We start from the raw sequence: 21977 nt of genomic DNA, 5'->3' as shown, positions 1-21977 counted from the left end.
CCCAAAGACCCCAGGCCCGTCTATTAGGGCACCTTCATTAAGCCCACAAGCAAGATACTACATGAGCAGTGTCTAGCCAAGACTATCCTTTCCCACCATGGCTGTTAACGACCAACCCCAATCTAACAAAGTCTTTGAATTTCACAGAGCAGGCTCTCACACAGCTGTGTCAACATGTGTCTGCATTACCTATGGAGGTTCCTCATCAAAGTACAGTGGGGTTAATCCTAGGAAGTACAGTGATGCTTGGAATATAGCTCCCAAGGAAAGGTAGGCTATCACGTGCTAAATTCCCAGCGGGCTATTTCAGTGAAGGCCACTGTTTGGATCAGCACTTCTGGCGTGTAGGACACAGCCCAGTTGGTTTGAGTCCTGCCCTTGTCTGGTCCATACAGCAGCCGATAACGCACGCTGAGCCCCGCAGCGTTGTGCAAGACCCAGTACCCAGTCCCCACCACAGCACTCGCTGTAAACGGACATTCTGCCACATGCATTTGGGTTTTTTTTTTTCAGGTTGGAGCATCTGCAGACAGGCGAGGCAGGGTGAAGACAGAGTAACCAAAAACAAAATGAAAATGTAAAGGAGGGGGTGCCCAGACCACACAGAACAAGATTAAATATGCATATGTGCAGAAGTAATAGCAATTACATTGCTTTCTGAATTAAACCACTTGAGCCAGAATCATTTAAGACCAAACACGGACTACTGCCAGCTTAGTGAAAAGAATTTATTAGAAACTGTTAAGCACTACACAAAACTAGTTTTTAGAGTATTTTTTCAGTAGACAGCACTCCAGCCTTATGCTACAAACACCATATTGTGGACTTTGGACAGCCACTGTGCTCGTTAAGATACATCTTTAGGATGAGACATTCAAGCAGCATGCACAGTGAGACAGTGGAAGGAGTGCAAGGAAAACCCTTTTGATTTGCATAAGTTCACAGAAGGTATACAGTTTTGTACTTGTTTTCCTCAAGGCAATTTGGATAGAATGAATTACCGGTATCCTAGAGGCAGCGAGGGGGCTCAGCGTCCCCAGCACTTTGCCTTCAGTGCTAGTGCATGTTGAGACTTTCAGTACAAGGAGTTTCAATAAATAGAAACAGTTTTTATACTATTTTAACAAAAACATGACTACAAGGTTAAAGTACACGCCTTCTTGGGCAGTTGCACCAACAGAGACCTTACTGCTTTTTGGGAAAAATAGGAGGAGAGTCTATGTATTAAGGCAATGCTTTTTTTTTTAATTCAACATAGAAATTGTAACAAACCGTGTATTTTCTGTTAAGTTCTGAAGTATTTCATCGTAAAAAATAAAGTTACCGATCACATGCTACTCTATCTGATATTCTTCATTACGTTTTGAAATACAGTGGAGCATCACTATAGTCACTGCCCCAACAACGCAGCAGCAAGTGACAGCTTATATTCCAGCCAGGAGCTGCAAAACAAGAAATTAATGACCCCTCCCCTCACCCAGTTTAAATCTTCCAGTGTTCCTTCCCACCCAATTTCCACCTCTCCTCTAAAAGGGTAAAAGAAACCACAAAACATTCATCTGGCTCCTGAAAGGAGCTTTATAGCAAGGCTCAACTGTATAGAGTAAAAAGATATAAAAAGTCATTAAAATCCAAAAATTCAGAGAAGGAAAATGTAATAAAAATAAGTACGCATGGCGTGATAACCCAGGATAGACATAGCAATTTGCTACAACATTTTTCAAAAAGTGCTAACCAATTTTAGCTTAAAATAGTTCAAGAGATCATACAAATTGCTACCACAGTGTAAAACTGAGTATTTTGAAAAATCTAAAACCTGGCTTGACTGTAGAAAATGTATTATATCTGTTTCTAATTTACATAGTATTTTTATTTAGGCACACAAAAATAAATATAGACAGTCAAATGCTTCATTAAGTCTGTAGAAAGCTATAGTTAAAACCAAGTGAGCAACTGTTGCGACAAACATCACATTTTTTACATGTATATATATCTCTCTCTATAATTACGTGTGTGTACAGGGTTGTATATCCCTTATTTCATCCTCAGGCTTCTGCAAAAGTTAGTTACGGGTAAGACTGCGTTTTCTGCCAAGAACAGTTACTTTGGGAACTACTGGCTACTAAGAGATCATTTCTCAGAAAACTCGATTGATACTTTCTGTCAAAATGGTTTATAGTCATGCTTTTGGGCCAGGAGACCTTGGGCTGGAGCAGAAGCCAGGCTGAGCCAACACCGAAGGCTGTTACCGCGTGGGAGTGCTGGAATTTCAATAGCGCTGTCTAAGGGAACAAAGATTTCTGTCTCGGAGTAAGTAAGGCTCCTTCTCCACTCAAATCCGGAAGGATCCCAAGCTGTTCTTTCCATAAGGAGCACACAGCGATGACGGTGTTCCAGCAACCCTCCCTGCTGCTGCTACACCTCAGTACAACTGGTTTTAAGCATTCCCCTAGCGCATTCAATGACCCCACATCTGCTTTTAAAATGCGTGTGGTACCTCTGCTGACCTCCCTATATAGAAGTGCTCGGGGAAGTAGAAAAGCCGTTGCAGGTGACTTCAGATTGCGCACATTCAACAATACCAGGCCGGTGACACGTGCTACGGTCCCTAGTTAACAAAGAAAAGTATTAGGCAGTTAAGATTGGCACAACAGGCAGTCTCTGAGCAACTGGGAGCCTAGTAACAAATTCCAGCTTCCTTAATGTTATTTGAAGAAGAAACTGGTTTATGTTTCTGAACATCCAGCTCTAGCCTACTAATTCCCTACTAGCTAAGGGCAGGGTTAGACATGAACTGAGGTTGTCAGTGTGTGGTGAGTGAGGGCTTTCAGCACATAAAAATTATTCAAGTTCATCCCACTATCTTGAAACAAATTGAAAAACGTCACAAACAAAACCAAGCAGCATAATTTTTATTTGGTGTTACAACAGACGTGCAGCACCCATGGTTTTGGGCACTGCATTTTACTGTTTATGATTTTTCTTTTTAAAATCTAAACAGTTCTTCTGTTCAGACAACTCCATGTGCTTTTTTTTTTATATATATACACATTGTGACCCCTGCATTCAGCCTGTCCAGTTAACGCTAGAAATATTTGTCAAGGCAATACATTATTTTATCTTTGCTATAATTAGGGAGAAATCAAAAGAAAAATTTTACTTTAATCTGACTGATTACATGTACTGTACATACCTGTTCCAAAACCAATGTACCCAGACAGAAGTTTCTAGTTTAATGCACTCTTATTCAATTCAAAATGCTGTACATCTAAGTATCCACACAATCGTACATTCCTAATGATTCTTCTTTACACCTTTATTTTTTTTAGACATCTGTTTTTAAAAAGGAATAAAGAAGTTGCCCTGTAGATCTATATTTCTTTAGAACAAAACATTATATACTACATTGAAAAATAGTTTTATCAAAACCAGATTCAAATCACTGTCATGTACAATTTTCAGTTAACGGTTCATATTGAAATTGCACTTTGCAAACAGAATAAAATTAAAAACTGAAAACATGTTCTATTTCCTTTCACAGGAGACTGCTTCTTCAAGATTTTTCTTCCGTGAATGTTTATATTTGTCTACATACGCTTTCACTAGATTTGCCACTTTTGCAGAATTAACTTCTCCGCTCTTGCTATGACAAACCTACAACAGTTTTAAAGAAAAAAATGTTTGAAACGCTTCTGTTGATTTGCCGCTATTTCACATTATTTATCCTCCCAACACCCCAGGTTTCTCCATCTCAGGCAGAACAACTTTGGAAACTCCTAATGCTTCCCAATTGCTTCCCAAATACTTCTGAATTCCCATTCAGCTCTTTCACACAATAAATGAGTTACGTTCTGAGGAGCTGAAAAAGCTCTCAAAGAGAAAGACCAAGGTATTTTTGCTTTTCCTGTTCCCCCTCCCAGCAGCTACCAGTTCTTCCCACAAGATTTAGGAAGACCATCCCAAACTGTACCTCAGTTGAAATGTATGCATTGCAGATAAATAGATCAACTTACTTTATCTACAGCTTTCCGCACAATTTCTTTATATTCTTCCTTAGTGATGTCTTTATTTTGGTAGAAAGGCTTAATAGCTAGTTTGACCTCTTGTGCCGCTTTTTCTTGAATTAACAATTTCTAATGAAAAAACAAACTTGAGTATTATTTTTCAGTGCCTGCATACGTATCTTTTTATCAATCACAAATTAAAACTTCACAAAGTTACTACAGAAGACTAGAAAACCATGCTGCCCTCATTCACATTTCAGCTCTCATGCGAGCTGCCTGTGTTTTACTGAGAACAGAATGTTGTCCCACAGCAATTTAATATTCATAATAGTGCTGCTTTAAAGAAGACTACATTAAAGAGAGTCAACTTGCTAGTTTATGTCCTACAGCCACCATGAAAGTATCACGTACATGATGGTATTAAGTATATTACACAGAAGGGGTATTGTTATAGTTTGCTATTTTTTAGTATCTCAAAATTTTATTTTATATATTTTATAGATATACATATATATGTTTTTTTATATATTGTATACACACACACACTCTGAACTTTGAACTTGCCTGGTCCTTCTTTGAGCTATCTGCGCTGGCTTCCACTGTTACGCTTGCTTTGTTTTCTCCCAATTTTACAGCTGCGTTAGAGCTTTTGATGTGACTTGATGACGTTGCATTACCCGAACTTGGTCCCTGAACTGTTCCCACGTTTCCCAGGACTGCTGTTGGAGCAGGCAAGACTGGAGCGCTCATGTTGTTACTTACATGAGCAATATTTGGAATACCCTGTTTTAAAAAGTTATCAGCAGTTAATATATTATCCTTCAGCATGACAACATGCCCTTCTAGAATTCTCAGCAGCTACAGAAAGAGCATCAATACTACGTGCTTTGGTTCATTAGCCAATTTCCACACTGTCCCATTATTATGGAAGATCTCCACAATATATCAAATCTACTTAAAGGAAAAAAAAAACCACAAAGCTTGAAAAGTAAGGCATCCTCCACGTCACCACTGTGGTTGCTAGATTCTGGCTCTGATCCCAGTGATAAAGCAAACAAAGTACCCTGCAAACAGGCATGGAGTGCGTTAGCACAAGGGGAAGGAAGCTTATGGCTGCAGAACCTCTCTACTTGTCACAGGAGAGTATAGGAAGCCCTGTTTTGTACATCAGATTAACGTTTTTTTACAAATTAGCACCTAAACATACATATAAAAAGTCACCTTAAACCACACTTGCATTCCTGCATCATAATGATGCTGCTTTGGAAACATTTCTTTTCCCGTTCGTTATCATCTTGAACTTGTGAAAGCATTTCAAATGTAAAACACAACTACAAGTCTACTTGAGGCTAGAGGTGAAATGCTGGTTGAAGGACCGTGATCTGTTCCTCAGGAAAAGCCGTTTTCTGTACACTTCCAGACATCACCAAAAGACCACGGGCACCGTTGATACTTTGGAACTGAGAAATTAAGTAGCTCTCAGACGTCAGATAGAAGTCATTTTATAGCAAAAGCCTAGAATGCATCCTCCCAACATATTTCTGGCAGGCTACCCTAAATGCTACTTTTTTGCAGGTAATCACCATTAGTTTTTTCACATCTGCATTTATCCAGATGGAAAATAATGAAACAGGAATTTGAGCTCCTTGGAATGGACACAGATACTGAGCTGTTATAACCAGCACGCTAACACTCGCCAGCGCACTCTCTTCATCTTCCTGTCAACAGGAAGGCCAGGTGGAGTCCTGCACTATTCAGTGACTTCTGTTGTGCTACCACCAAGGACTTGTTCAACAAACGCTCAAAGCAAGAGCAGCAGCCCCCAAGAGCATTCAGGTTCATGGACACCATTCCGCAACAGCAGGTAAGAGCAACAAATTAACAGGGGCTTTACTAACAAATAACTGTATTTTGGAGCAATACACAATATCTTTATAGAAACATATTTACTGCTGCACTAGATACTGTATTTCACAGAGGTTTGTAGCCTACGTTATGACTTTTTACATTTTTAGAGGTTAAACCTACTCCATTTCCAATTGTGAAAATATTTTAATGACAGACAGCATGCATTAGTCAAATCAACAAGCAATCTACCAGCCTTTTAGTTCCAATAGTACCTTACTGTTTTACCTTACAGAGTATTAAAGTATTTCATACGGCCTGTAACCACACTCAGTATTTCCCACAGTACTTAACTCCTTTTGTTCTAAGTTAATGACTATGAATGGGTAACAGCAGCTGAAAGTGAAAAGAATGTAGGCCATTTTTCGGTTTGCTTCAAATCTTTAAAGGTGATGCATGAAAACAGAGGGTTAGAAATCATTGTTCTAGAACACCACTTTTTCAACCTGGAATGCAGGGGAAAGCATTTTAGGTTAGAGCAGGCAGCCTGCAACAGAAAAAAAGCACAAACCTCAGTCAAACCCCGAAGAGCCTTTTACACATCACAGATGCAGCGCTACATCTCCTTGCAGCGCCATGCATTCTCCTGGAAGTTGTTCATATTCCTTTCTCTGATATAACAGCTCTTAATATAAACAGCTGGCTACAGGAGGAGCTCACACACACAAAGGTTGCTTTAAGATCTCTTGCAAGGCACAAAAAGATGGTCTGACCTGCCCCAAGCACGCCAGAGTCTTTTTGAAACTGGAGAAATGAAGTGAGAGTTAGGTCTCAAACAGGGCATGCAAAACCAGGAGAATCAGGCAAGAAGGGGGAAGTAAAATGTACCAAAGAAAGCTTGGAAATTATTAACAAAAAGGTTCAAAAGATTGAACAGAACAGAGAACACGTGTGTGGGGGGAAGCTGCTGAGATAGTGACAGCTGGAGAATGGAAGTGTGGAACAAATGGGTGCCATGCAGTACTTGATAATTTCCTCTGCTGATACACCCCACGGGATGAGAACTGCAATAAAGAGGTTTAGGTCACTTCCTACACGCTGCTGAAAGAGGATTCAACCATTTCCTAGAGCTTAAAAATCAGGTTTTGAAGGGGAAAACTTAGAAGTGTTCCGTTTCCAAAAACTAAGAAGAAAAAGGTAATGGACAACGTTGATGAAATTTTTCAGTGTTCCATTACCAGCTGGAACACCTTGTTACCACAAAACCCCAGTAATGGTGTCATATTATTATTATTTACAAGCTATAGCCCCAAACCAACCCATATTCTCATGGATACTTCCACTTGAAATTTGGTGTGGGGTGGAAGACAACAGGCAAGAGAGAAAGAAACTGCAAGTATAAATTTATCAAGACTATGGTATTCAATATAAGAAACGCTTAACTGATATTACTTTGATGCTGCTCTTGCTATGGCTTCTGATAAAGCATACCTGCAATTGTTTTCCATCTTGCTGTGAAGCAATGTAGTTGACTTGTTGAGATGGTGGGGGTGGAGGTGGAGGTGGAGGTAATCCCTGAGACAAATTTGTGGGAGCAGCTACCTGTATGAGAGGCACTCCGGTAGGGAGATGCATGGGCATTGGAGGGTGGATGTTGAAAGGATTTCGTTGCATATTCATCATGGGAGGATGGACACCCACTGGATACGGAAAGATATTCATAGGTTGGTGCTGTACATTCACTTGTGGCATTACATTCATTTGTTGCTGCATCATATTTATTGGTAACTGAGAACCATCACTCTGCTGGTTGCCTTGGTCTTTGAGGTTTGGATCTATCAAAAGAAAGAAACAGACAGTATATGAAGTAGAAAATCCGTACTTCATAAAGCAAAAGTGGAGCCAGGTGTCTAAACTCTTCATGAAGTATGGAGTATCAAAAAGCTTTCTATAATCTGAATATTTCAAAGATATTGCATTACACTATTACACAGCACTCATCACCAGACACGTCACGGAGCCAAATGCTAGTTTCTGAGTTTAAAAGTTCGGGTTACTATGGAAGCCTGCATTTTGAATTTCTATTTTCTCTACTTGTTCCTATAGCACAGCTAATAAATTATTTCATCACAATGAAACAGTAATTCTCCACCAAAGAGCAGGAAGACAACATAACTTATTCAGCTTCTGCAATTGCAGAAGGTTAGTCATACGTTGTCACATACGCGATTCCCCGCTCTCCTTTGCCTGATTCGCACACACTCACTGTACATTCTTGGTAACTACAGAAATACTCTGCTGTTGGGGTTTTTTTTCCCCCTACTGAATAATAAATCAACCTCAACCAATTTCAAAGATGTTCATATTCAGAAAGAGTTGTTCAAAAAACCGGTAATGGTACAACAGGTATAGCCTAGAAGTAAAAATAACCTCTCAGAATGGCACTTCTTAAAAAAAAAAAAAAAAAATTACTTTAGTATCTCATTCTATCTTCAACAGAAGCCAAAAAGTTAGAATCTAGATACAAGCAGCAAGACTTCCAGAAGTCAAGAAATTAGTTCTGAGAAAGGGTTGATGGGTTATAATTCAGATGTCCTTCCCTTAAAATCCCTTCCTTGAGGAATCCTGTCACCTAATTCACAGGGACTGGGACTTAAACCCTTATGCTCCACCCCAAATCACCTTTTTTAAAGATCATGGGATAACAGAATTGCTGAGGTTGGAAGGGACCTATCGAGATCACCTAGTCCAACCCACAATTCACATCTGTCTTACTTCAGAGGATTAATAATCTGTAGATGACTTCTTAGCTATTCAGAATCCATCTCATCCACAGTTAACTCACTTTCTACCAAAAAGTTTATTTCTGTCAGGGCAGTTACCTTTTCGATATCAAACACTCAAAAATATTAGACTTCTATTGAGGCTTTAGAGGAATTTTAATGCTGAGTACAGTAAAAGTACTGTTTTTGCATTTATAAACCTCCCTAGATTTTTTTAAGCATATAAAGAGGAAAATGCTTATTAAGAAGCAAGATAAATGTCAACATAATGATTTGTCATCTCTAGAATCCTCTGTGTGGGTCTACACAGGCAAATGCAAATCTCCTTGAAAAAAATTACCCTTTTTAAAAGGTGCACAGATGCTAAAAGTAACCATGAAGAGGATTTGCTTTCTCTTCAACCAAATTGATTTACTTAAGTAGCACTATTCAGATGCATAGTCCTTAAATTTCATCTAACTTCAAGCAAAACCAAAAAGCCATCAAAACACAAGCAATCCCCAAACTCCACACCTACAAACCTCCGTATTGCAAAAGGACTATAGATTTACCCCAGATTATTTTGAAGAACTAAGCAACTTGAGATAGGTCAATGTGACTAGGATTTTACTCTGCTACTGCAGCCGTAGCTAAGTTTTTGAAACTATGAATACCTTGTTCAGGTGTCTCCTCTTCTTGTCTCATTCCCCATCCAGACTGTGGGCTTGATGAATTGCGTCCTCTTCTTGAATAATAATTCTGCACATCAGCAGGTAAAGTCTTTCTAACAGCCCAGCTGGATGCAGACGTCCACCCAGATCTGTCAGCAGGTGTATCGAAAGAATAATCTTGTTCATTCTTACGCTTGTATGGCTGATGTTCTGGGAACCTTGAAGTTTCATTCCCAGAACCATTTGAGTTCCCTGAGAGAGGTTTTCTATTTTGCCAGTGATTTTCACTCTGGTCTCCATACATGAAACCACCTCTTCCACGCCCACCTCGGCCACGCTGACCTCTCCCTCGATTTGGAATCCAACCCGAACCAAAGTTTTTATTCCAAGACTGTCCTGAATTGTCATGCCTGCCATCTTCCCAATGTGGTTTATCTCTCTCTCTGTTCTTGACCTCTGGAACTGAGTTTATCCTTTCCATTACCCAGTCTGGACAATCATTCCTCCGCTTGTCTGAAGAACACTGATCATCATTGTTTTTTTCTGTATTGTCCTTCTCTTTTTTAAGACTTTCATTCTGTTTTTCTTGATCACTTCTTCTATACCGATCATTTCCTCTGGGACTCCTCCAGTTGTCATTTGCCCACCTCTCTTTCCATCGAGGTGAGTGACTGTCCCTCTCATTTCTAGAGAAGGAAGAACCTTTATTTCTTGTCCTAGATCGTGATCTTGACCTAGATCGTGACCGTGACCTAGACCACCTCCTAGTTCTTCTCTCTCTGTCACGATCTCTTCTTTGACTATCTCTATCACTGCTTCGAGATCTAGATTTTTGCCTTGGAGATGAATCCTTAGTTCTTGACCGAGAAGATGATCTCCTGCTTTCCCTGGCAGTTTCCCTTTTGGGAGATCGAGATGGTGTTTTCTTCTCATCTTTCAGCATGTCTCTCTTCGGAGACCGAGATAAGGATCTCCTTCCCTCCCTGACAGTTTCCTTCTTGGGTGATCGTGAGCTCCTGTCTCTCGTCATCTCCCTTTTAGGGGATGGTGACTGAGACTTCCTGCCCTCTCTCCTAGAAGGAGACCAAGTTGTTGATGGAGAGTGAAATCTAGACCTTCTAGTTCGAGTCTTTTTATCTTTCTTGAGTTCTGACTGGCACTCTCTCTCTTGAGGAATAGTTTCATCTTTTTCATCAGAAAGTCCTGAAACTGATGTACAGTTTCCCACATCACGCTGTGAAGAGTTCACTTCTCCTTGCTCTGTACATTCAACTGGTGGTAACTGCTCAATCTGAGGTTCATTCTGGTCACTGCAAAATGAGTCACAATCCATTGGTATCATTTCGTTGTTATCTTCACCAAAATGTTTATGTTCAGCATTTACCTGGGATGACTCTGAAGTTCTACCCTCTTCACTTTCTGGCATGGCGTTCTCTTTTAAGGATTGTTCTGATGTACTGTCCATAGAAATACTGTGTATTAATGTATCTGGTTCTTCATCTTGAAGATTTTTTAAGTTTTGAATATTTGTACTTGCACAGTCTACTACTGTTTTTTCTTCAGCCTTGGAATCGTTTCTTTCTATGGCTTCCGGATGCTCAGGCAATTCGCTTCTGGGGCTCTCTAATGGCTGATCTTTTCCTAGAGGTTCTGGATACTCCAACAATTCATTTTCTGGACTAGCCTCAGGTTGATCTATTTTTGTCAAAGTTTCTACATTCTCCATCAATTCATTTTGAGGACTACACAATGTCTGATCTACTTTTTCAGAAGCTGCATGGTCACATACTTCATCTTTGGGACTAGCTACTGTTTCCATTTGTTCCAGAGTATTTTCACAGATGTCCTGATTCTTAAGATCTACATTTTTTTCAGTAACTCCTTTTACTTCAAATTCCTGACTTTCACCCCTTGAAGTTAGTACTAGAGGTTCTTGGACAGAAAAACTTATATCCATGTTGCCTGAAGTATCTTCACATTTGTCACATTCTCCTGTAGTTTCCTCAATTTCTGCATGTTCACTACAGCTTTCCAATCCATTAGCAGATTCTGCTTCTGCATTATTTTTCTGTGGAAGACTTGTGTTATTGCTTTCATTATCTGACTGCTGGTCTTTATCTAATGTTAGAACTGCTTCAGACTCAGCAACGTCATCATCTTCCACTGAATCACCGGACGATTTTTCAGAACGTGCAGAACTTCTCACTTTCTTTTTAGCCACAGGTGTTCGTTGTTTAACTATTCTTTTAGACTTTCGTTTTGGAGGAGCCTTCTCTGGTTCTGAAGGAGATTTATTCAGGGACGGGTTATTGCCATCAGGGGCACCGCACGCAGAACTGCTTGAGCGAGGTGAGCTCCGAGATTGACCCAGAGCCTCGTTTTTGCTGTTTCGTGCAGACCTTCTTCTAGGAGTAGTATTAATTGATTTCCTTCTAGTTCCTCTAGTGCCAGATGAACCAGAAGCTTGCTTTTTCTCTTCTCCTTCTTGGGTACACGCAACAGCATATCCTTTGCTTAAAGATTCTAATAAGAGCAGAATACATTAAAGTTTGATAATAACCGTTTATCCATCACAGTTAAGAACATAAAACGACCTCCTCCAGTTTAACAGACACCCTCAAATAATACAATTTAAGATTTAGTATGAAATACTGCCACAGCCTTTTTTTTTTTTTTCTAGTGCAGACTTTAAAGAACAGAATCAAGCTAACAAAGTGACATGTTAGACATCCAAACACACATTTTAGAAGGACTGCTGGCCCGACTACATGGACAGTAATGGCATTCACAATGAAACCGCTATTGATATTGCTGTTCAAAGATAGTCAGCATTTAAGCTATTAGAAAAGTAACAAATTAACCACACAACATTGTTAGCATATAGCGGTTTCTGTCATTCTATAATGCAGGCCTGTTGGCAGTGAAGCCTCAATACTGCAGAAGCAAAGCTCAATACTACAGAAAGTGACATTTTTAAATGGCCATCAGTGGATGATCCCATGGGAAGCAGTTGATCAGAAGCAGCAATGACAGCATATCTCTCTACAAAATTGAATTTCAGACAGTGCAAACTCATTCGCCAGTTATAAGACAGACCCTGCATGCTCCATGGCAAACTGTACTTAAACTCTGCCGCAAGGCACCCAGGGTACCTGCAGCAGCTAACGAACTGAATAAGGAATGCAAGTTTTGGGGCAGCCTAGGGTGCATCAAAAAACTAAAGCTGTAAGAAGAATGACAGTAAGTCGCACACAGCAGCACAGGAGTTCTTGTGTTGATACTGCATTAATTTATTTCATGCTATCCACAATTTGACAAAAGTCTTTGTAGGGAAGCCAAGGGTTATATTCACTGCAAAGGGAACAGACTGTACTCTTGATACCTATAAAAGCTTGTGAGGGACAGCTCAGGAATTAAAGATTAATGATAATTAAGTAAACATACTTGAATATAATACTCACTTCAAAGCTAAATTAATTTCTTGAGATGTCCATTGATTTGTTTCATACTTTGTGTAGGTTTCAGAAAGCATCAACAATTTGGTGTTTAAATGGATTCTTTTTACAGCTTCAATTTCATACACAAATAGTGGAAACTTGCTAGGAAAGATTAATTGCTATGGATTTTACAATGAATTTATCACACCACACTTAAACACCTGATTCTAACTCTCTAATATATAGTATTACTTCCCATGCTTTTACTGCACTAAAATACTTATTTTTATATAATCTGTTTAAGAATACATTAAACAAGATAGGAATAAGACAAGTAAGTAACAGCACAAAAGCCTCTTTCTACCACTTAGTACTTTGTTAGCAGAATGAAAAACATATCACTGTCTGTTAAATGTAAACATATAATCTGATAACCTTAGAGAATTAACTCCACAAGCACCTTGCTAGCCTTTAAAAGGCTAAAACAGAGCACAGGACTATAATCACCTCCTCTGACCTCCCATGGAAACACACAGTAATTTGCATGAACATGAAAAAAATACAGTTTTGATTTTTGGATGTCCACTGATCAAATTACCACTTAAGATAACGAAAACCAACAGTATCAATTGTATAGAAGGTACCATATATTTAAAAGATAACAATGTGCGTGGTAAAGAACTTGCAATGGAGTTTTAGGTGATTGGCACTATTGAGGTATCTACTGTAACAGTCTCTCCAATAGTTTTGTTAGAAAGTGACTTCACAGTGGTTGACCAGGAGTTACTCAGTGTGAGACAGCCTCATGTGGCCAACTACATCTTCAAACCTATTACAATAGCCAGGAAAACAAGTCATATGTTACATGTCATTACAAATTTTTAATATTTCTGATTATTTTCTTCGAGGGGGAAGAAATCACCTTGCCATAATAAAACAATCAGAATGCAAGTGGAATGTGGGAATCCTGACAGAATTAAAAGGCAAGTTATTTTTGTAGTACTTCCAAAGTCTGCTTGTGAAACACAAACCCCTTTTTAGCATTTCTTACTACTTGTATAATTTTAACAGATAAGCTTCACATGCTTTGGACTTGAACCAAATAGAAGGCATTTCAGCTCACTGAATCTTTATTTAAAAATATTTTAATCATGCAAGAGAACTGCATAATGCCAGCCTAAATCATAATGGTATTTGTAGATTCACTAATGCATTTTCAGGTCAAATTAGTAAAAAGACTATTTAATGGTAAGAGAATCTAAAAAAACCTGCAGCAGCTACAGGGAGGATTCAGGCAGTACAGTCATATGACCATCAGTGACAGTTGTATGCCTCCTTGAACAACTCTGGAAGCAACTGTCAACTACTACTCTGATGCAAAACTGTATACTTTAGGTGTGACCAAGAGATGAGGGGAGTGTAAAAAAAATAAAATGCTTATGCTACCATCTTTCAGGCGCAATTTAATAAGAATCACAAAATCTAGTTTGCCTTTTTTTTTTTGTATGCATCTATTTTCCGTATTTTCTTCATTTTTCTCCTATTCTCCACCTTTGCAGAAAGTCCCAGTGTCCCCTGTTTTCTTTGTCCTTACCTTTTCTTGTGCATGTTTGTCCTTTCCTCAGTTGCTATATAAAAACTGAATGGGGAAGGAACACTCACTCAACAGAATATGATCAAAATCCTCAAGGGACATCTTCATATCCAACATCCCCTAGTTTCACTAAGAAATTTGAAGACTCTGTGTCTTACTTCCTGCATGCTCCTTATCAGTAGGAAGTCTTTAAGTCAAACTTGAAGGTGACTTAAAACTTTAGAGTCAACATACTACAGTGTTTTAAGAGTCAGTATTGATGACTGTCTTCAACTTTGTCCACAGTGTAAGTAATATATTACATTTAACATCTGAACTTTAGTTCAGGTGTAGCAAGAACATATGGAAACATACAAAAGTAACTTAAAAATTTATTTGCTGTGTCTTGTTAGCTTGATAATTTCACATTTCAAAAATCACACCTTTAAAAGAGGAAGTGGAATGCTTACATAAAACATATCAAAGTTCTAATCAAGACAACAAGTGAGAAAATTCTGTTCTAAATACAAATTTTAAAAGAAAAATATCTGAAAAAAAGAATTTCCTTTTCTTTCCCTATCAAGACCAAACTCAAAATCTGCTGCTTCTCCCAAAAAATAGCATAAAGGATTTAGTCCCATGTTCTGCCTTAGGAGTTGACTATGTTATCAGTATTTTCAGATCAGTTGCTGATATTATCAACAGCAATTATTTGCATATTCTAAATAGTCTAATGTTGAAAAATAATCTGGAGCTTATTTAAATATTCTTCATCTTTCTGATGAGAGAAAAAAACTGGGTTTGGGGTTGGTTGTTGTTTTGGGGTTTTTTGTTTGTTTGTTTTTTTAAAATGCTTCTAGTGCATCTTGACAAAGAAGCCTGACTGTGGAAGTAGAAAGATGAAGGGAAGTCAAGAGATATGAGCTAGCATGTATACTTATTACTACTAGAAGCAGAAAATGGTTAAGGATGAGTTAAATTGCACTGCCAAATGTCAGAGGCCTGAGGAAGCAACCCATCCATTTTTCACTGGGAAATGCGGAGGTGAAATAAGTACCTTTAACAAGAATGAATATGAATGAATAAAGCATCTTTTTCGCAAACATTCTACTAAACTCTTTCCAGCAATTCACTTCCTCACAATTTTTGTAAGCCAGGAGACCCAAATCTCTGCTATCTCTTTGCCTACTAGTCAAGTGAAAATAGTATAATTCCCAATTCAAAGAAGGTATTAACTCTAGCCTTAAAAACCAGCACTCCTTTGTTGTCACTTCTTTGAACTTGTGCAGCCTGTTGGAAGAGAAACTACATTCTTGCTGAGTATGGAGAGAGAGGCTGTTAAAAGTAACTGGAGGAAGGTAATTCCTTCCGTGTCTTTTCTTCTGCTGAATTCCTGCCAGATCCTGGCGCTCAAGCACTTTTGCAAGCTTTTGCCCTGTGGACCTTGTGGGCATCCTGAAAGTGATCCATACACTGCAGTGTTTCCTGACTACTTCTCTGTCAGGAAGCAGTTTGTTCCTCACACTGCATAATACACCACTGAAATATGTCAAGCCATTCATAATGTATCACAAAATGAGATTTATCCGTGAACAATACGAAAAGAAGTCGTAACATGAAAGAAAGCATTGAATTTAGAAAAATGAAGAACAGTCATGCCAGTTTTGGGGTGGCTGGTTCATCTTCTATATTCTAATTTCAGAAATAAACCAGCTGGTTTTGAAACAGTATCAAACTGCATCAAAACAGATTTTTTTTTTTTCTGTTAACTGTAACTATATACTCTGCTTTGATTTCCGACAATCGTATTTTAACAATACTCCACATGAGCTATAAATAAAACTTACAAAAAAAAAGTTTACCAAAGTTTTCCAAAGGCCTGATATTTGTTGGAAGAATTGTCCCTGCCACTGTAGTAGAAGTAAGAAGAAAAGTCTCAGCTTCAGCTCCATAAGACATTAAAGGAATTCTGGAAAAGTAAAAGCATTAACATCAGTTGTTTTAGCTGTTTGTAGCAAGTTTTGGAAACAATGCACAAAACTAAAACATTAGGCAACCACGACACTACCAACCTCATCACAGTTGGAGAGAAAGGCAAAGCTGACAGTGAACAAAACTTTCCTTCTCATATTTAATTTCAGGCTTATATTACTGCCTAATCTAATAAAACAGTTTGAACAAGGTATGTTATGGCAAAGCAACATACATTTGGCTTTCTTCAAAGCCAAACATAGAACTGTAACAGTCTACTCCAAATTAGTAGACTATACTACTGGAAATAAAATTATGAACACTGATTTAGTACTTCAGCAGAAGAACAGCCTCTTCTGCAGAAAAATGAGAAATAGTCTACACAGCAATTTAGTAGAGGCTTTTTTTTTTTTTTTTAAAAACAAACAAAATAAATATATATACTTATTCAGACTCCCTCAGCAAACCTTGGGCGAAAACAGAGTCTAGTTATAGATGTACACTTTTTAAGTTATCACTGAGTTGGAATGAAACTTGCAGGAAAAGTACATGTAAAAAATTTAAATTTATTATTTAAATCCTAGGTCCAACTTTTAATTATAATTAAAAATCTCTCTACTTGCTCTTTTGTCCTTAGCCTTTGTTTTATGCCAAAGAGAGTAAAGAGATATGTAGTGAAATTAAGATCACAGATAGAACCATTTTTTTACTGTGCTATTTTAAAATCAGTTATTTCTATGCTTCTGTTTTATATTCATGAAAACATCCTTAGGGTATGTTTTCACATGTATCTGCTCTCTGATAGAAAAAAAAAAATATTTTATGTTCTCTGTTTCATTTAACAGAACCCCTCTTAACTCTTTCTAGATGCATTTGTTTAATAAACAGTTACAGAAAGAAGTATTAGAACCAACCCATGAAAGGGAGGTACTGGGGGGTGGGTGGGAAATCAGAATCAGACTGATGTTAAAGCAAATGTAGTCTGATTTCTTGTGATAGAAATAATTTTAAAAGCACATTGAACACTAACTTCCAAATAGAATATATTTAGACTCGCATTTCTGTGAAAAAGTGACATGTTAAGATGCACAAGTCCATGGAGTTACTATGCTTGTCATGAGTACCAAAAAAGTTTTAAGATATACAGAAAAGAATCTATCGATATAAAAATAGCAGGCAGAAAATACACAAAATTTTAACAAGTTACATGCAAACACTATTTAGTTTTATGATCAAACAATATTCTATCTAAAGAGCCATTTGAATTAAATTCCAGACTTGAAGTATTAAGATCCTTTGGACTATGAATCCAAAACACACACACCTTTCAACTCTAGCAATCACAGATGAACAGGATAATTCCAGTTCTTGTCTCTTCTGTCTGATCGCTGCATTGACTTCTGTGAATTCTGTACTGGAATACCAATTTCATACAAAAAGTTACAAAAAGTAACTTTGTACTATTTTGTATTTCATATTGCTGCAATAATTGCTTCTATCAATGACTTTTTTTTTATTTAACTGTATTAGAACTTTCAATAGTCATGATGAAACTATGCATGGTGGTGGTTTTAGAGAGAAAAAGCAGTCATAGCAAACATAACAAAAGTCCTAAATAAATGAGGCAGGCAGAATGGAAAACAGGACATGAGATATGTCTTCTGGGGAGCTGAAAGATGGAGAAACTTTGCATCCTTGACAAATTAATGCTTTTGAATGCATGGCAAAAAGTTTTTTTCTTTTACAGAGCTGAAAACATCCAATTTTTTGATTAGGCCTTATTATCCAAAAAATGCTTTATATTATTTCTAATTCTATTATTACTATATTATTTACTGTTAACTGTTTTGCTAACTGCTGTTGTTATAACAGGACTAACCCTTTCCTATACAAAGGCTTCAATTCAGCAAGTTTAAACATGAGCTAAAAATAAAACTTATTAACTTAATTAAATAAATGAGATTAAAAGCACACACTTAAATATTTTAATACTGAACACATGACAAAATTGGGGTTTGCCCTTAATAATATTAATTTTAAAATGTTTGTGTTTATCCTTTAACAGCTTTTCATCAATACAAACCCAGGCAATCCTCAAAATATTTCAAGGCAGTATATACAGTTAGAAGCAGAAGGAACTATAGCATCTACAATACAGTAACCCATCGGTTTATATTAAGCACTAGTATATACTAACCAGTCATTTCTACAGCTAAAAAAGGATTCTTCACTGCTACCACCGGCCGGAAGCGTGCTGAAGAAATTAGTTCTGAAGCACTCATTCCAGCAGGTCTGTCTTCTGGGCTACAAAAAAATTTGATGAATTAAAGACATCCAAAATAAAATAATTAGCATTTAATACATGAAGATGCACTGAAATTAAATCATGTCAGCAAGACTTTAGGTCACAAAAAGCAGGCACCGCAGTAGCTCCATAGTTATATGCCAAGATTTACAGTTATAGCAAACAAATTTTCTCTATTCAGTCTCTAAATTTTCAACACCTGCTCTTTGCAGATAAACTTTGTATTTTATACAGGTTTTCCACGGCAAAAGCGTTAATGCTCCTTACAGAAATTATGAATAAATGAGCCTGATCTTTACTATTTCACAATTCCCATTTCTGCTACCTAATGAACCATGGTTAAGTACAGCACTAGCACACCTTCAGACAGACCCCTTCACAGCAGTTCACTGCACGTTTGGTTTCAAAGTAACAGGAAAACCTAATGTAAGTAGCTGGGATTCTCCTTTGCCCTCAGGTAGGATTACAAAATTGAAGATGGACTCGTGCATCTGTTTACTTGGCCCTCACACAAAGGCACAATACTCAGAATACACTTCATATTTCAAAAAATACCACCTTCTATTTCAACTGTTAACAATGCCCAGCCACCTGCTCTATGCTAGCATATTGCCTTTTGCATTGCGTACAGCGAAGAGCTCGACTCTGTTGCTGTTGCTGAGTACTGGGCTGGCTGCAGGGCAAAGAAAGCCAAACAACATTCCTGCAAACACTCCTCCCAGACCGACCTGCACTGACCCATTTTTGCCATTTATGTCTTTTCACCTAAAGGGTTAATGCCACATCGAATCTGACAATGACATTCCTTTTCACTCCCCATGACTGGTATTTTAAAATGGGAACTCACAGGGTCTTCCCATCATTTTCTTTCAGAATATATTTACTCTGATGAAAAGCAGACTTTGTAATGGGATGTATATATATGCCTGTCTCAAGTATGCAGCCATTATCCATATGCTCCATCAAACTTTGGCACAGAGAGCTGGTTTTAATTGGAACATGCCCTGTTTTATCAGTGGGCAAATTTTAAGTTTCTCCTAAAAAGCTGTTGTTTTTAAGTTTTATTTCAAAAATACTATCATTTTGAACACTAACATTTCTCCCTCCATCTAAAAAAGCTATCCGGATGTTCCACAAATATCCTTATTAAGTGGTTGTTCATAAATCAGTGCTTTCTTCTAAATTCTTTTACATTTTGAACATTTATTGGATAATTGAGCCCTGTAACTCCTCCTGAAAGTTTTTAATGACTCTACTTTTGTTTATGCACCTTTTCTGCAACAGGTACCATTTAAGACATTAATGGTATTAAATAGTGCACAATAAATCAGTGAAACTAGATAGGAAGGCATTCTCCAACTTTGAAGTCAAGTTAGAGGTTGATCTACCATTAAGCCCTGTCCTTCCAGTTCAAAACCTCTTCAATTCAATGAAAGGTATGTTTAACTTTACATGGTAACAGAACCAAAATTCCTAAATGCCTGACTTGGAAGGGGAAGGCTGGAGCTGAAGATATCCCTGAGCACTATGGTGTATAAGCACCAAATAAAAGTGACAACTCAGGCCACCAGCTATTGAAAAGACATATGATGTAGTATGTGCACATATACTACATGAAGTAAGGCAGCAGGCAAAACAGGGACTTGAAAACAGTTTTTCCTCCAAATTTTTAAACTTCAGGTAAGACAGAATGATGGAGAATGATGACATTTACACTTCAGAATCAAATGTATGGCCTAAAACTATTTCATGCAAATACATTTAGAGGTACAACTATGAATAAGAAAGCACTGATCACCAACTTGTGTCCCAGAAACACGAAATATTTTTGAAAGGAGGGAAGGCAGAAATCAAACAGAGCCTTTATAGCTCTTTATAAATTCTGCATATTATAAGCCTGTTTTATAGGCTAAAATTTATGAACTGAACAAGAAACCTGGAGACACAAACATTCTTGGGAGTAATCTCCCATTAAAAAAAACCCAACTTGATGCAAACTATAATGTCCGTGGCTTATTCATATAACAAATTACTTGGTTGATTACAACTACGTATTTTCATGAAAATAATGAAAACCGTCATATAATGGTACTTGGCTAACAGCTTGTAGCTGATATCATCTTCTTTTGGTAAATACAGACGAGAACAGGTTAGTTACAGTATCTTATAATGTAATATCCTAATCTAACTGAAAATATTTACCATCACAAAACTAAGTTTAATCTGACAGAGAAGCTTATATAACCTAGCACTATATTCTAATTACTTCCTTCAAGACAAAAAGAGCCAAAATCATAAAGTTTGGATCATGCTAAAATTAAAAAATAGAAGTTAACCTTAAAAATAAGCAGAAAGGTAGTTTTAAAAATGCTTTCATGAAAAAATATGTTTACAAATGTTTCATTATCAGAACCAACCTTGTTCATCTTCACAGACAAAGCTTTCTTGTTTTGTTTGTCATACAAAATATTACCTGTATGGAATAAGAAACAAAACTTTGATCTTAACTTTAGCATATTAGTTTTTAATTGTTTGTCAAAATCACTAATGCAATGAGATACATTTTCATTAACTACTCAAGTTTTACAATGTTTTTACATACAAACTTGGTAAAATTAAAATGCATGCACCTTCACAATAGCTTTTTATATATCAAGAAATTTTCACCTCTTCAGATATTTGCTTGGTTTCATAAGTTACGAACACACTTACCAAAAAACATTTATTAAAAAAGCCTCTCAAAATGGCAGCCCCCAAATACATCTAAGTGCTTCTTGTGCCTGAACTCTCACCAAAAAACTTCCTGCGAATAAAAGCTAGTCATTAGGCTGAAACCAAATCCATTTCACTTGTGACTGAAATTGAAGAGGCAGTCTTTCCAGTAGAATAAGAACAGTAGTTTCACATACTGCAGTTTTGTTCTCTTAAGTTCCATGCTTTTATTCCTTGGTATTTGCTTTTCATATGCAAATGTAGGTAATTAAAAAAAAAATTAAATTGTCTCATCAAGAAAAGAAATTCTAGAGGTCCGTAATAAAAACCAGCAATTCTAGCAAATGGAGGACAAATACCAACTTACTGTATTTTTTCTTCGCAACTTTGCTTAATTTTGCTCTTAATGGCCCTCTGTCTGGACATACAGCTCTTCTGCAACATTAACAGAAGATATTACAAAAGTTATTTCTGGGCATATTTAAGCTAACAGTATATACACCCAAACAAAATCAGCTCCTATTTTAAGGAATTTTTATTTTGTGCACGTAAAGCAAGTTCCGACTGCTACTAAAACCTGAACTTGCATCACGTATATCATCTTCTATACATTAAAAACCACAGTGCTTCAAAAAGCTTACAGATGGAAAAAAAGAAAATCCATTTACACAACAGAAGTTAATATCCGGTATTAAAT

The 21977-nt window shown here is 37.4% G+C and overlaps 1 protein-coding gene across 3 annotated transcripts in view; it reads right to left on the bottom strand.

Moving 5' to 3' along the window:
• Positions 1–714: 714 nt before the first annotated feature.
• Positions 715–21977, bottom strand: part of SCAF11 (SR-related CTD associated factor 11) — a 50943-nt gene continuing 29680 nt past the window's right edge. For all 3 annotated transcript variants that reach the window (XM_052788986.1, XM_052788985.1, XM_052788987.1), the window contains exons 6-15: positions 21648–21715; positions 20986–21041; positions 18461–18567; positions 17588–17677; positions 16155–16261; positions 9286–11805; positions 7341–7684; positions 4569–4787; positions 4014–4133; positions 715–3654 (exon numbers count right to left, since the gene is read on the bottom strand). In XM_052788986.1, coding sequence (XP_052644946.1) covers positions 3526–3654; positions 4014–4133; positions 4569–4787; positions 7341–7684; positions 9286–11805; positions 16155–16261; positions 17588–17677; positions 18461–18567; positions 20986–21041; positions 21648–21715 — 3760 coding nt within the window. In that variant the 3' untranslated portion in view covers positions 715–3525. The remainder of the gene's footprint in view (positions 3655–4013; positions 4134–4568; positions 4788–7340; positions 7685–9285; positions 11806–16154; positions 16262–17587; positions 17678–18460; positions 18568–20985; positions 21042–21647; positions 21716–21977) is intronic.

This window comes from Harpia harpyja, chromosome 6 (genome assembly GCF_026419915.1).
Source record: "Harpia harpyja isolate bHarHar1 chromosome 6, bHarHar1 primary haplotype, whole genome shotgun sequence".
Classification (NCBI taxonomy): Eukaryota; Metazoa; Chordata; class Aves; order Accipitriformes; family Accipitridae; genus Harpia; species Harpia harpyja.
This window is presented reverse-complemented; position numbering and strand designations above follow the sequence as displayed.